The sequence below is a fragment of the Thermobia domestica genome, chromosome 8 (genome assembly GCF_964235325.1).
Source record: "Thermobia domestica chromosome 8, izTheDome1.hap1.1, whole genome shotgun sequence".
NCBI lineage: Eukaryota > Metazoa > Arthropoda > Insecta > Zygentoma > Lepismatidae > Thermobia > Thermobia domestica.
In genome coordinates, this window is record NC_137461.1 from 229,455,947 (window position 1) to 229,473,162 (window position 17,216).

The window sequence follows — 17,216 nt, forward strand, 5'->3', positions numbered from 1 at the left end:
TGGAGTGAAGATTCCACTTTTATAAATTATTATAAAATACTGATTAATTTCTTTTTGCCAAATTAAATTGTTATTAGTCAGCCTTAATAGCCATTATTTGAATAAAATATTAAGAAAAGTCACATACTATTATTATTTAAACATAAACTTTATTTACGGTCGCAACACAATAACAAAATATTAATAATATAACAACAAAACACACACAGTGACATATAAAAAAAGTAACGTGAAAGGATAATATCCATTTGTTCATATGTTTCTGTCTTTTTTATAACCTAGTATTTCAATTTATTCAATTTGCCATTATAAATAACATTGGAGAGATACTTTTTTCTAGAAAAAGGACACAGAGTTAATAATTTATTTTTTCCATTTTGTAAATAAAAATCTTTCTTTAGTACCAGTTGAATTTTTGGATTTCATGGAAATGTAATTGCTTATATATATATACATATACATATATATATATATATAAATATATAGATATATATATATATATATATATATATATATATATATATATATATATATATATATATTACAATATAGTAAGTATGAAAAACCAGTGATACAAATTACTATTAATATATAATTAAATTGGCTTTATTTTGTGTTCTAATGTAATTAGTTTTATTACATTTTATATTGTATGCATTTTACTAGTTGGGTCTCCACATTAATATGACAGGAAACAACAGATTTACGTAAGCCTATCCTCTGATGGTGTCTTGAAATCTAGATGAAATACAGTGTAAGTAAAAAATAAAACTTTTGGATAAACAAGTGAAATCTGTTTTGCTTTGTTTCGTAATTACTCTCCTTTTAATTGTTGAGGTTACAGAATGGAAAACTACTTTGTTTTATTGCTGCTGATAACTTAATATCTTTTACAATAGGTTCCAAAATTTCCACATGCTATAAAGGAATTATTGAGATCGCAAATACTGAGAAAGGATGGTCAGCAGAACAAACATTTAATACATATATTAAATGCACAGTAGAGTTACATTGTATTTATTTTACGACATAACAGCATTAACAAATAAATAGAAAAAACTGAATTTTTCAGATCTTACGTGATAATTCTCTGTAAATAGGTGTTACCACTTAAGTTTAATTGTGTTCAATGTTAGTTACAAGAGTTCAAGTGAAGCAATAGTGTAAACGAAAAAAGATTATCACTTGTGCTTATACTGAAAAGAAACAGAGTGTTTATTGACGAACAAAGTTTTAAGACACCAGTTCACACAAAAGTATTTGAATCGTGTGTTCCTGCTGATGATATATTCTAATTCTACGTTTCAATCTTTTCCTTTAAACTATAACATCACATGATAACTTAATCATGAATAAAAAATGTAAACCTGTAGTCAATCCCTTTCATAAAATACAAATTACAAGTTACTTAGCAAATGATAACAATAATCATAAAATGCTATCTTTCATTTTGAGTTTCAGCAAAATAAAATGTATACTACATAAACCTTTATTTTTAAGATCGTACATATTTGTAACAATTAAAGCAACATTTCATCAATCTAAACAAACTCCAAGAATCGTAAATATAGTTTTAAACTTATTTTATGTTTCAAACACAATGCAACATTATAAATGGTCAAACAAAATGAACAAATTATTCTAGATTATTCTACAAGATTTCCATAGCGTTACGAGGAATTCTTTGAATATCAGATTTAAAAGTGTTTTTTCCTTAAGTCAGTAACTAAAAAGATTTCTTTATTTAATATAGAATATATAAATATATTGTACTTATCTACGTTGGATATACACACAACACGATAGGCCGAAAATCATGTACTGACATTAAAGTTTAGTTCTATGTAAATGAAAAACATTATTCATAATCAATATTACAGTTGATTGAAAGAACCCGTAAATTCATAAATTAAGAAAAAATAAGAAAAGAAACATTTTGCTGCAGTTCTGTTTGTTTCTTAAACATTTCTTCACTATGATTTTTTACTGCCTTTTTAATAATAGCATCGGTTAATATTCAACACTTTTAATATCTTTGTTATTGTAACTGTTAAAATTAACTTCCAATTTCTAACAAAAGTTATTTTGTATTCTGTAAATTCTCTTCATTTGTCACTCACTGACTAATAATAAAACGATGTTCATGTATATTATGTAACCTATTACTCAAATCACATTTCAAACCTTGATTATAGGTCTCAGAAAACATCACAGAACATTATATTGTCCGTCTTAGCCAATTTAATACAGTCGAGGAACATCTTATTAAGTATATCATTCTTAATCTAAAGCTTTAACAAAAATAGTCTTTGTAGCTGCAACATTTCCTTCCTTTAAGCAGCACTACTCATACACAAAACAGCATCTTCCTACAATCACATACAAATATCACATTAACATTACTTAGCATCCACATAGCTCTATTTGCTTACTACTACTCTGTCATGGTGACACGATGTGCATAAATACGCTTGATGTTGTAACTAGTATTATTATATTTTCTTTTTAGGAACTTGGTTGATTCTTAGATGATGCCAGATACCATTTGTCCACTGGTAGCGCAGCGAGAGCATCACCGAAAACTTTCAAGATTATACTATCTATTTCTCGAGCGAATCTTGGTTTAATTTCCCGAATTATCTCCTGGGAATTTTCGTTCAAGAAAGAATTAACTGTGTCTCCTGAAAATTAAAAGAAAGAAGAATATGATTTTAGACGTTAAACGCAAAAGTTAGCCAGATCATTTGCCCTGTAAAGTGATTTCTTTACAAAATAGAAAAGGAAAATAATTCTCGAAATAGTAACAGCAATCAATTACAAAGTTGATATTTAAGTTCACTAAAATCGTTCTAATATCTATTAATAAGTTGTCAAAAAAAAGGGTAAAAAAAGAAAAAGCAACATCGTACTAAGAAATGTAAAGAACGTGCAAATTAAACTATGAGTATTTGCTCCACACAACAATCTGGTAAGCAAAGTGAAAATAAATCTTATTAAATAAAGGAAGGAGTTGTAAGTATTGCATTTCACTATTCGAGCAGCTGAGAAAATACAGAATTTCTTGGAGAACTTATCGTGTTTATAATTTTGAAGCAAGAACTATTCAGAGTAAACTTCCATCAAAAATGCAATCTTGTCATATAATATTATTTTTTCAATAACTTGGATATAATTAGACCAACTTGTACGTCTAGTTTTATTCATTTTCTTGTAAGATATTAAAAAAACTCTAAAACCAGTGTAATTGCTCCGAAGTAAAACTGTATAAAGTAAGTACGTGCTCTCTCTTGCTTGCTAATTTATTTATAATAGTAGCAACAGAAACAACGCTAATAACATGTAAATTGTGATGTATAGAACTTATTTCTGTGTAAAATTCATAACCCACAAAATATTTTACGCTAAATTACCTGAATATATCAAATTGTTAAATTTGTAGACACTATATGTAAAATATTAACCGAAGGTTATTGTATAGGTCACGTAAGGTATTTCTTTTTTTCAATCTTAGGCATTGTATTCAAACATTTATTAATGACACAAATATATAGGGTGTCTCGAATGGGACTGACGGCTTTTAAAAATGTGTAGTTTTAATATGTCAGAGATACAGAAGAAAAAGCATTCATGTTAAAGGAAAATTCAAAAAGTTTTGTTCAGCAAATTTTCATACTTGAACAACTACCGGTGACGGCGCTAGTATCGCCGATAAATAGAAATGGTGTCAGCAGTCGAAAAGGCGCAATGCATGTGATGGTTTGCAGAGACAAAAAGTGTTGTTTAAGCTCAACGAAACTTTCAACTTGTTTACCACAAGGATTCTCCATCACGCAACAGTATCCAGGCGTGGAAGTATCAATTTTTATCAACGGGAAGTGTAGTGAAACAACACAGCGATGGTAAATCGCGTGTGGAAGAAAATGTGGAAACAATTAGAGTGTTTCTCACGTAGTCCGAGGAAGTCAATTTGCGCAGCGAGCAGGTAATTGACAATTCCAAAGTCAACAGTGCACGATGTGGTACACAAACGATTACGTTTGCGCGCGTAAAAGGTGCAATTGTTGCAAGAAATTAAGTACCAGCGATAAGCCACAGAGAGCAGCATTTGCTACTGAAATTCTGAACAGGACTGATTATGACCATACTTTTCTATTGAACGTTGTTTTCTGATGAAGCAACTTTTCACTTGTCTGACTGTGTTAACAGACACAATGTTAGGATATGAGGATCTGAGAATCCGCATGCGTACATAGAACATTCTAGAGACAGTTCCAAATTGGATGTTTGGCGTGCTTTAACACATAATGCAGTTATAGGCCCCTCTTTTTCATAGAGTAAACCATAACAGGAAATGTGTTCTTAGACACGCTTCAACACTTTGTTGTTCCCCAGTTACAACATTTGCAACCTCAAGTGATATTCCAATTGGATGGTGCCCCGCCACATTGGAGCCTACAAGTGAGGAAGTATCTTGATACTGAATTTCCTACCCGTTGGATAGGCCGTGATGGGCAATTAGGAGACCTCCACGCTCTCCTAATGTTACCCCCTGGACTTCTTCCGGTAGCGGTATGTGAAAGACCTTGTGTATCCTGGTAAAAAAGGTGCGTAACCTTGATGAACTGAAGAACCGTATTAGGAATGTGATTGCTTCAATGGCACCTCAGATGTTACAGAATACATGGAGAGAGATTGAGTTCAGGCTAGATATTATAAGAGTTACAAATGGAGCTCATATGGAGTTTACTGAGTTAGAAAGACTTGTAAGACCAAATAAACTTTTTGAGTTCTCCTTTAAAATGCAGGTTTTTCTTTTTGCAACTTTGACCATATTAAAACTACATTTTTAAAAACCGCCAGTCCCATTCCGGATACCCTGTATTAGAAGCGTATTTTAGCTTTACAAAATCTTCACTATTGGTTTCATTAAATAAAACGTAAAGATTTTAAAATGGAATATAGGTAGTTACTCCATTGAATAACGAACAACATGTTTAAAAGTTTTTAAACAGTGTATTTCTTGCTTCTTACTTACTATGTTCTTTTATTTTATATTATATTGACAGGCTGTATATCTCAGAATTGTGTGAGAGGAAAATCTTTGGGAATAAAGTTAGGAAAATTTTCTCTATCAAAAGCCGCATATGACAACCTTATTTCCCTTATATTACGTAAATATATTTCCCTTATATTTTACTATATATACTTTGTTGCACTGCGGGGCTAACTATATATATATATATCGCCTTCTGTGTACGGACAATGAACCTTTGTGTTTCGAAAGCTTACTTCTATTGTTACTTCCAGCGTGCAAACGTTTCACCAGGCCTAGATAAACTTTTAACTATTTGCTAAGATAATTTCAAGCATGGAAATAATTCTAATACGCTAGAAATTTAATTATTTTTAACAATTCGCAAGTTTTCTTTTCAAAACTGCACTCTGAATCTACCTCCTTATTAAATATTGTAGAATATTATGTATAAATGCGAAGCGGAATTGATAGATCGATTTCTGCCAAAAAAAAAAAATAGTCTATTCTAACAAGAAGGAAAGAAAAACGAAAAGAAAAAGAGACGGACAGATTATTGTGTATCTTTTGAATTTACTACAATAATGCGCATTATCAACAGTAATATGGATCTATCGAAAGCAGACTAAAGGGCAGAAAACGTAATTGGAGACGTAAAACTAAAAATGAATTAAATAAATAAATACTCGTTTACAAATATGTCACGTTAAAAAAAAAAGAGAAAAGTACATACTTCTTTACTAATATGACATGTTAAGTTCTGAGTCGTGGTTGTAACTCTAAGATTTCTGTCATGATTGTATCAAAGTGAGTAGCATAAAGGTGGTCTAAAAAGGGAAACAACGTCCTAACATGTTAAGAGGACTCATCACTGCGAAATTAAAATAACGCTAATTTTACAGTAATTATGTGATATCTTCAAATAGATAAAAGATAATCGAAAAGTGGAACAAGACCTCCCTAGACAATATTATTCTGCGTGAGATATCGTTATCATGACTCATTTATCTGCTTTCGATTTCCAGACATTTAGAAAATCGTAATTTATTTTCGCGTTTCTAAATAACTGCAAACGGAAAGCTATTAGGTGACTCGTGATAACGGTACCTCATGCAAAATAACATCGTCTAGGGAGGTCTTGATCCACTTTTCGATTCTCTTTTATCTATTTGAAGATATCACATAAATACTGTAAAATTAGCGGTATTTTAATTTCGCAGTGATAGGGACTCTTAACAACAAAAACAGTAAGAAATGAGGTCCAGACGGTAATTCAACTAGTTTTATTTTCATTTTCTTGCTTTAGTAACTACTGAGTTTGTGTCTTCAAACCATAACTTTCCGTGCACCGTCCGTGAACTTCCTCATAAAGTCCGCAGACACTGCACAAAAATTTGGAGTATTTAATGCGTAAATAAGTTGTCATGGTTTTAATCTTTCAAATTGTTTATTAATATAAAAGCTGTTGCATACAACAATGTGTAGATTTACAACATACAAAATAAGTGCAACAATCGTGTTCAAAAATTGTAAAACATTTGCTGAATCATTTAAAAATAAATTCAGTGTTTAACAATTTGTAAAAAAAAATCCTATAATAAAGAGCATTCCACGTAGTGAACTAGTTCCTATAATCAACGGAGTTTTAAGACCAATCCTCATTGTAACAATTAATACATGCTAGTTGTTATTATTATTATTATTATTATTATTATTATTATTATTATTATTATTATTATTATTATTATTATTATTATTATTATTATTATTATTATAAATTCAAAATTAAAGGTTATTGTTTAGCTTTGAGGGGTCAGGTTTTTAACAGACTTGTTTGTAATATTATATTCACATTCGGTTTGGTTAGGTTAATAACATTAATTTAGACAGACAGTATTAGACAGCGGGCGTAAGCGAGTGAAGGCTGGTTAGAGCCCCGCAGAGCACATTATTTTCTGTCTTCGTTAGTGTTGGCCACCTGTTACTAGATAATTACCAAATTAAATATTGGAATTTATTTCTAAAATGAAGTGAAATGAAATCTTTCAGTTTAACACCCCACAATTATGCCCTTTAAGCTAAGGGAAACAGATGATTAAGGCAACTGAATAAAGATGAAATAATTGGTGGAATGAGAATGTAGGAAAAAATGGGAGTACTCCGAGAAAACCCACAATGTTTTCCACCACAAACTTGGTTGGGAATTGAACTAGGGACTCTACGCATTAGAGGGAAGCGCTCTACCACTGAGCTACCGTTCCCCAAAGTTTACTTTTAATTTTTAAATTGAAAATATAGTTCACTTATATATGTATGACAATAATAATTAACCCTACATCTTATATTGCTTTCCTCCTATACCTTAAATTGTTTGTATTTCCTATAGTAGCTGAGCACGTGAGACCTGGGTTCGATTCTAGATAGAAGATCATATGATCTCCGGATCTCACATTAAACTGTAGGTCCATATAGCTTTGCTATTGAATGAGACGCTAAACTTTAATCAGTCAAATCAACTTTTCTGATAGTAATTTATTTCGTGGTGAGAAATCTACATATTCATCAAGATATCGTATACTCTTTCATATTTCAGCTGTCCTTTATCGGCCATTAAAGATTATAATTCGAAGAACTGACGTCCAACTGTTGATCAAGCTATTCGTTATTACTTACTGTATATGTCTATATGTAATTTGATAAATCTTGTGCACTTGCAACTGTATACGAACAAATGATGATTATACATACTAATATCAAGTAAATATTGCAGTAAGAAATAAGTATTGGTTCGTAATTTTACATTTTTCTACACATGAACATGTCTTCGGAGAATTAGAAATTCTATGTATGGTTTACTCGTATTACATTTGTATAAATTAATATAAAACTCTGGTAATTATCTGGTATGAGGTTATTAAATAAATTTTCATTTTATTGCTTACCTAGAAACTTGTCTCCATTGAATAAATTATTGAGACGGACTCTCATGCGACCTATATCAAAATCAGTTCTTGTGTTGCTCAATTTCAGCTTCGGGCCCTTTTCACCTGGTATCACTTCCAACCAGTTGTAGGAATCGGCAGAAACACCATCTGTTAAAAATAACAATAAAAAGCTGAATATTATTATCTCGAAACAAGTTATCAAAGTCTTGCAGACTGAGAGGTACACCTCTTAAACCCTTTATACGTAGTATGGATTGAAATTATTAGAAATATTTTTGACCTCCTAATACAGACCAGTTTTATAGAAAATATGCAAACTAACCTTTTGATCCAGGACATTATTCCTTAATTGTGGTACATAATATTAATCATAAAAAGCTGATTGGTCCAGGCTTATGACTTTGTGTCAGAACTAACTTCCCTGAATCACATTAGAGTATCTATCATAAAAAAAAAGTGTGATTTGTTGCAGGTCTTTCACTTACAAATTTGTTATTGTATATTCCTAATTTAAAATAATACTATAAAAGTGAAGTGTAATTATCTAGATGATTTTATTTTTTCTCTGGAAATGAATTAAATAAGAGACGTCCGATATAAAAGGAAATATAATTCACACAACAGAATTATATTTAAAAATAGAAAACTAAGTTTTAAACTAAAGCACAAAATAAATTATTTTAAAGACTGTAGGACAAACCTGCAAATAATACACACGAGCTTCTGCGGATACATACAAAATAAGAGAGAATATAAAAGAATTATTTATATTGTAGAGAAATCTTGTTACACAGCGCTGATTAGATAATCATAGCAAACATTTTGAAATTTAGGAAGAATAAATTATAAACTTACAATAAACAAAAAAGTCATTCTTTTGGTCAAAAAATACTTATAACATTTCCTAAATTTTGAAAACTTACTTAATAGTGACCAGAAACTTCCACTACCAGAGATAGGAAGCAACAACAACTGACCAGCGATCTCATAATAGCCTGTTATCCTGAGTTCAGGAAATTTAAGTCCCAGTGTAAATCTAAACTTTTCTGGATCGGACCTAAAATTTAAAAAAAAGAAGGTCAGATATAATGCATTACATTAAAAATGAAACAAGGATTTTATTCATTTTGTAAGCGCCACAAGCTGAAATATGTCAACACACGAGTATTAAAGCATTTTGACAAAATAATGTCAATATTTTGTACTAATTATTTAACTTGGTCAAGCGAAGTAAAACTTCCTAAAGATTCTTAAAATAAGGAATTGATGTGAATCAAAATTCAGGGTACAACTAATACAACTATTCAAATGCCTGCCATCTAAGTTTTATGGATGTTACTTATTTTCATACCTCAGTTAATGCAACTTAGAGGTCCACGTGGACTAATATTATAATCATTGACCAATATAAGTTTTTTCTCAGAAGCTCTTTTCCAAAAAGGAATATCAGTTTTGAAATGTTGTCTCAATTTTTTCATTATAAACCAATAGCAATGTCTGGTATGTGATCATCACTAAAGCATATAATTTGAATAAGAAATAATCATAAATAAATTAATTAATAAAATGGTAGTCACGAATGTTTTCGTGCTTAAAACCATTATATTATTACTACTTTATGAGTATATGTTTTTGTTGCATTTCATGTGTGCCAGTTCTAATATGAGCACATTCTACAGAGCAATGTATCTCGTTCATCTTCAACGTTTCGATCTTATTATCTGTATAATACACAGTGACATGTTTCTATTGTGAAGTTCCACTTTGTGTACCTTTCTCCATTCAATAGTCTGCTTCTATTTATATCTTACTTTTTCACAATTCTTTGTTTCTAAAGATCCTTATTCTGTGTTCCTTTTTACAAGTTAGGGTCCATCTTTCAAGCGCATACAGTAGAACAAGGAAAATTATGCTTTAATATGTGTCTGCTTCTAATTCTAATGAGATCTACTGGCAGGACCATACTTTTCAAGTATTCTTTCATAATTCAGCTTTATCGCAGCTTTGACTTCATGTATCTTTAGCATTATCTTACATTTATATTTCTGTATATGCTAAACTCTCACTACAAGTCAATTAGTCATTGTAACGGAAACATATGTTATAGCAGAGAAAGTGAGGCATTATGTTTGATATAATGTAAGCTTTTTAAATTTACACGTATATTCATTATCAAGTATTAGTTGTTCCCTCAAACTTTCGACTTGTTGTACGCTATAGGTTAAAATTTTGTTTAATTAAGAGCTCTAGTTATTTATTTTTGTTTTAGTTTGCCCACCGGGTAACTTACGGTTACTCAAATATTAATGCTAAAATCTAAGAGCTCCCGCTGCGAATCAAACCCGGGTCATCCTCACCAAGAACACGTAAGTTAATCATATAGACTCGAGAAAGCTCTTAATTATGTATTCATTATAATTGCATTTCATGTATTTAATGACGCATAACTTTCATTAAAACTCATCTGAAGATAAAAACCACCTTTAATTCATAATAATAGTAATAATAAGAAAAAATAGGATCTTTTGTACACCTTCCAGACCCTAAATGAGAAGATGTATTTTCTAGATATACATATCTTTTCTTTAAAATAATGTGTAATAATTTATTAAATCTTTATAAATATGAAAATTCAAATAAAATAATCTGTACCATTATTTAGATTATTTATATCAAGTACATTATATTGAGAACATATTGAGATTCTAACTTCAGGAAGATCAAATTTAGTTCCACACACTTTCAGCTCTAACTTTGGATCTAGTATTTTCTCCTTCAAACAGAATAAAGAAAACTTTCATGTCTGTATGATATTTATATAATCTTACAATTATAAATTTATAACATATGAACATATTAGTTTTGGAGTTCACTTTTCTAAATTAAAAACACACTTTAAGAAGGATATTGTAATGAACACTATAGAATTAATTAAATCATTTTGTGTATAATTTGAAAAATCCTTTATGTAGAATCCAAGAGTCTTCAAAGATCCCTACATATACTATTCAAATTAGCCTATAATTTGCTTCTACTACTTTAGAATTTTTTTTTTTGTATAACATAAATGTGAATTAACATAATGGATCAGAGCCACTCTCAAAGAAAGTAAGCTTTACCAAAGATGTTTTGAATCTATTTGTTCTACTTTTTCATGAGCATTTATTCTTTAAAATTACAATCCTCAAGGTTGTAATATAAAACAACACATCATACTTACTTTGCGTATGTTGTGGTGTAATTTGTGAGACCATGAACTTTAAGGTTTTTAAAAGATGCTCGAATTCTGACAACTCCTCCACCTTGACTGAAAGAAATACTGTTAATCTTCATTGGCTCCATAATAGGAATATTCCATTCTTCAATGCCTATAAATAAACAAACAAAACTACTTTTAAGTTTTTATATGTATATTTACAGGTTGGGGCAATTTGGGTGGGGAAATGGATAAGAAATCGAGGAGCTAATTGGATAGCATGTACTTTCGCAAGGTAATTTCGATAACCACATTTCTAATCATAGTGTACGTAGATATATTTCGATAATAAACTTAAGAGTTTTATTGTTCATTATAGCAGGTGTTATATACAGAGCAGGTGTATTGAGAACATCATTACTATACATTTATATCACCTTTAGGGGTAAGATATTATCAATACAGGCTATGACAATAATGAAAAATGGTTATATTGCAGAGGTGCATTAATAAGCCTGGGTACCCCCTCTCCAACCTTTTCTCATTGTTATTAACATTTTAAAAACGGGAATATGTTAAGCACAAGTAAAAAGTGACTACTATGCTTAATGCCACTGCCTACAAATTAACAGCTTCTGCACGATTCTAGAGCGCCGTGATGTCAAGTAAGATATTACCCGGCTTTGTTACATCGACATTGGAATAAACAGTAATAAATAAATGAAAACTTCCGAGCTCAAGTGTATTTTTAGAAATTTGTTGCTCTTTCTGTAACAGACAGTTCTCCCCCCCTCCACACACACACACATATGGATTTGTTTATTCCGTGTGTTAATGATCTATAGTTTATTTCTTTCTTGTTTTTGGACAAGGTTGGTATCGATCAAATAGATATGGCAATGACGATACTTTGATCAATACAAGTGATGTCGAAGCTGTTCTTATTTATATTAAACATAGAGTTATAGTCAAGTACATATAGTATATACCTATATCTAGAAGTCTGGCGGATGCGGATATCCACGAATGTATCAATGAGTATCTGCATCAATATAGCTTTTGTGGATATATTTTTAGTTTCTGTGCGGATGGTGTATAAAATTGCGGATATAGAATTTTCTTGATCACTTTTCTAAGTATTATTAGTTATTTATGTCTTAAAGTGTGAAAATTATTTTGGAATTAACATTCCCCCAGTACAAAGTTCAGTTTCGTGAGATTTTCCTTGCTTTATGAGTGCTTTGAAATGGCTTATTCCTTCTAAAAGACCTTCTATCTCCATTTCGCCTTTGTGTTCTGAACAAAGACTCTCCCACATTGTGAGTTATGTAACTATGAGGCAATGTCAATAGGGACATGTCAATTAATATCAGAGTGATTTTTAGACTGCTCTGAAATTAATTGAACTGTACAGTATTACAACATTTTTCATCAGAAATCTACATCTGTATTTAGGAGGCAATTTACTACTTTCGTACGTATTATATGTTTTTAGATGTGTGCATAGATCTTGACGGTAATTATAACCTGCTTATTATAATGCATCGTTTTTAGATGTGTGCATAGATCTTGACGGTAATTATACCCTGCTTATTATAATGTATCGTTTTTAGATGTGTGAATGGATCTTGACGGTAATTATACCCTGTATTAAATTGTATAATGCATCGTTTTTAGATGTGTGCATAGATCTTGACGGTAATTATAGCCTGCTTTTATAATGCATCGTTTTTAGATGTGTACATAGATCTTGACGGTAATTATACCCTATTCATTATAATGCATCGTTTTTACATGTGTGCATTGATCTTGACGGTAATTATACTCTATATGAACTTGTATAATGCATCGTTTTTAGATGTGTGCATAGATCTTGACGGTAATTATACCCTATTCATTATAATGCATCGTTTTTAGATGTGTGAATAGATCTTGACGGTAATTATACCCTATATTAAATTATATAATGCATCGTTTTTAGATGGGTGCATAGATCTTGACGGTAATTATAATCTATATTAAATTGTATAATGCATCGTTTTTAGATGTGTGCATAGATCTTGACGGTAATTATACCCTGCTTATTATAATGTATCGTTTTTAGATGTGTCCATAGATCTTGACGGTAATTATACCCTATATTAAATTGTATAATGCATCGTTTTTAGATGTGTGCATAGATCTTGACGGTAATTATAATCTATATTAAATTGTATAATGCATCGTTTTTAGATGTGTGCATAGATCTTGACGGTAATTATTCTCTGCTTACTATAGTGCATCGTTTTTAGATGTGTGCATAGATCTTGACGGTAATTATACCCTGCTTATTATAATGCTTCGTTCTTAGATGTGTGCATAGATCTTGACGGTAATTATACCCTATTCATTATAGTGCATCGTTTTTAGATGTGTGCGTAGATCTTGACGGTAATTATACCCTGCTTATTATAATGCATCGTTTTTATGAGTGCATAGATCTTGACGGTTATTATACCCTATATTAGATTGTATAATGCATATTTTTTAGATGTGTGCATAGATCTTGACGGTAATTATACCCTGTTTTTTATAATGTATCGTTTTTAGATGTGTGAATAGATCTTGACGGTAATTATACCCTATATTAAATTGTATAATGCATCGTTTTTAGATGTGTGCATAGATCTTCACGGTAATTGTAGCCTGCTTTTATAATGCATCGTTTTTAGATGTGTACATAGATCTTCACGGTAATTATACCCTATTCATTATAATGCATCGTTTTTAGATGTGTGCATTGATCTTGACGGTAATTATACTCTATATGAAATTGTATAATGCATCGTTTTTAGATGTGTGCATAGATCTTGACGATAATTATACCCTATTCATTATAATGCATCGTTTTTAGATGTGTCCATAGATCTTGACGGTAATTATACCCTATATTAAATTGTATAATGATTCGTTTTTAGATGTGTGCATAGATCTTGACGGTAATTATACCCTGTATTAAATTGTATAATGCATCGTTTTTAGATGTGTGCATAGATCTTGACGGTAATTATACTCTGCTTACTATAATGCATCGTTTTTAGATGTGTGCATAGATCTTGACGGTAATTATACCCTCCTTATTATAATGCTTCGTTCTTAGATGTGTGCATAGATCTTGACGGTAATTATACCCTATTCATTATAGGGCATCGTTTTTAGATGTGTGCGTAGATCTTGACGGTAATTATACCCTGCTTATTATAATGCATCGTTTTTATATGTGTGCATAGATCTTGACGGTTATTATACCCTATATTAAATTGTATAATGCATATTTTTTAGATGTGTGCATAGATCTTTACGGTAATTATACCCTATATAAATTGTATAATGCATATTTTTAGATGTGTGCATAGATCTTGACGGTAATTATACCCTGCTTATTATAATGCATCGTTTTTAGATGCGTGCATAGATATTGACGATAATTATACCCTATTCATTATAATGCATCGTATTTTAGATATGTGCATAGATCTTGACGGTAATTAAACTCTATATGAAATTGTATAATGCATCGTTTTTAGATGTGTGCATAGATCTTGACGGTAATTATACCCTATTCATTATAATGCATCGTATTTTAGATATGTGCATAGATCTCGACGTTAATTATACCATGTATTAAATTGTATAATGCATCGTTTTTAGACGTGTGCATAGATCTTGACGGTAATTATACCCTATTCACTATAGTGCATCGTTTTTAGATGTGTGCATAGATCTTGACGGTAATTATAACCTGCTTATTATAATACATCGTTTTTAGATGTATGCATAGATATTGACGGTAATTATACCCTGCTTATTATAATGTATCGTTTTTAGATGTGTGAATAGATCTTGACGGTAATTATACCCTATATTAAATTGTATAATGCATCGTTTTTAGATGTGTGCATACGCCTTGTCGGTAATTATACCCTGCTTTTATAATGCATCGTTTTTAGATGTGTACATAGATCTTGACGGTAATTATACCCTATTCATTATAATGCATCGTTTTTAGATGTGTGCATTGATCTTGAAGGTAATTATACTCTATATGAAATTGTATAATGCATCGTTTTTAGATGTGTGCATAGATCTTGACGGTAATTATACCCTATTCATTATAATGCATCGTTTTTAGATGTGTCCATAGATCTTGACGGTAATTATACCCTATATTAAATTGTATAATGCATCGTTTTTAGATGTGTGCATAGATCTTGACGGTAATTATACCCTGTATTAAATTGTATAATGCATCGTTTTTAGATGCGTGCACAGATCTTGACGGTAATTATACCCTATTCATTATAATGCATCGTTTTTAGATGTGTGTATAGCTCTTGACGGTAATTATACTCTATTCATTATAATGCATCGTTTTTAGATGTGTGCATAGATCTTGACGGTAATTATACCCTGTATTAAATTGTATTATTGCATCGTTTTTAGATGTGTGCATAGATCTTGACGGTAATTATAACCTGCTTATTATAATACATCGTTTTTAGATGTGTGCATAGATATTGACGGTAATTATACCCTGCTTATTATAATGTATCGTTTTTAGATGTGTGAATAGATCTTGACGGTAATTATACCCTATATTAAATTGTATAATGCATCGTTTTTAGATGTGTGCATACGCCTTGTCGGTAATTATACCCTGCTTTTATAATGCATCGTTTTTAGATGTGTACATAGATCTTGACGGTAATTATACCCTATTCATTATAATGCATCGTTTTTAGATGTGTGCATTGATCTTGAAGGTAATTATACTCTATATGAAATTGTATAATGCATCGTTTTTAGATGTGTGCATAGATCTTGACGGTAATTATACCCTATTCATTATAATGCATCGTTTTTAGATGTGTCCATAGATCTTGACGGTAATTATATTCTATATTAAATTGTATAATGCATCGTTTTTAGATGTGTGCATAGATCTTGACGGTAATTATACCCTGTATTAAATTGTATAATGCATCGTTTTTAGATGCGTGCACAGATCTTGACGGTAATTATACCCTATTCATTATAATGCATCGTTTTTAGATGTGTGTATAGATCTTGACGGTAATTATACCCTATTCATTATAATGCATCGTTTTTAGATGTGTGCATAGATCTTGACGGTAATTATACCCTATTCATTATAATGCATCGTTTTTAGATGTGTGCATAGATCTTGACGGTTATTATACCCTATTCATTATAATGAATCGTTTTTAGATGTGTGTATAGCTCTTGACGGTAATTATACCCTATTCATTATAATGCATCGTTTTTAGATGTGTGCATAGATCTTGACGGTAATTATACCCTATATTAAATTGTATAATGCATATTTTTAGATGTGTGCATAGATCTTGACGGTAATTATACCCTGTATTAAATTGTATAATGCATATTTTTAGATGTGTGCATAGATCTTGACGGTAAATATACCCTATTCATTATAATGCATCGTTTTTAGATGTATGCATAGATCTTGACGGCAATTATACCCTATATTAAATTGCATAATGCATCGTTGTTAGATGTGTGCATAGATCTTGAGGGTAATTATACCCTGTATTAAATTGTATAATGCATCGTTCTTAGATGTGTACATAGATCTTTACGGTAATTATACCCTATATTAAATTGTATAATGCATCGTCTTTAGATGTGTACATTCCAAGAGTATTTTTGCTTCCAAGAGTACGGTTTTCTCCGCTATTTCTAAATCCTCTTACAGAATTTTGTAGCTGGCCTTTCAGCTGAACACGAGGCCTTTCAGCCATCTCTATGTACCTTCTTCGTAAACTATACAATTCTCTCGTGTTTCTAGATATACAAGAAGCTTCTCATCTCTTTGTCCTCTTGATGGTAAATTATTCCTAGCGCAATATGGAACGGCCTTAATAATAGTTTCATCCGTCTATTGTTTATATCTTTTTCCTATCCTGAATAACATTGACCGATCTTCTATGGAGATGGATAAGCAACAACTAGTAGCCTGGGC

The 17,216-nt window shown here is 30.8% G+C and overlaps 1 protein-coding gene across 1 annotated transcript; it reads right to left on the minus strand.

Moving 5' to 3' along the window:
* Positions 1-862: 862 nt before the first annotated feature.
* Positions 863-16,995, minus strand: LOC145692494 (protein takeout-like). Its single transcript, XM_081767802.1, has 5 exons — positions 16,917-16,995; positions 11,198-11,345; positions 8,901-9,034; positions 7,975-8,124; positions 863-2,681 (listed from the first exon to the last, which is right to left on the minus strand). Exons 1-5 carry the CDS (start codon positions 16,993-16,995, stop codon positions 2,506-2,508), a joined length of 687 nt encoding a protein of 228 aa, XP_081623928.1. The 3' UTR covers positions 863-2,505.
* Positions 16,996-17,216: the final 221 nt, after the last annotated feature.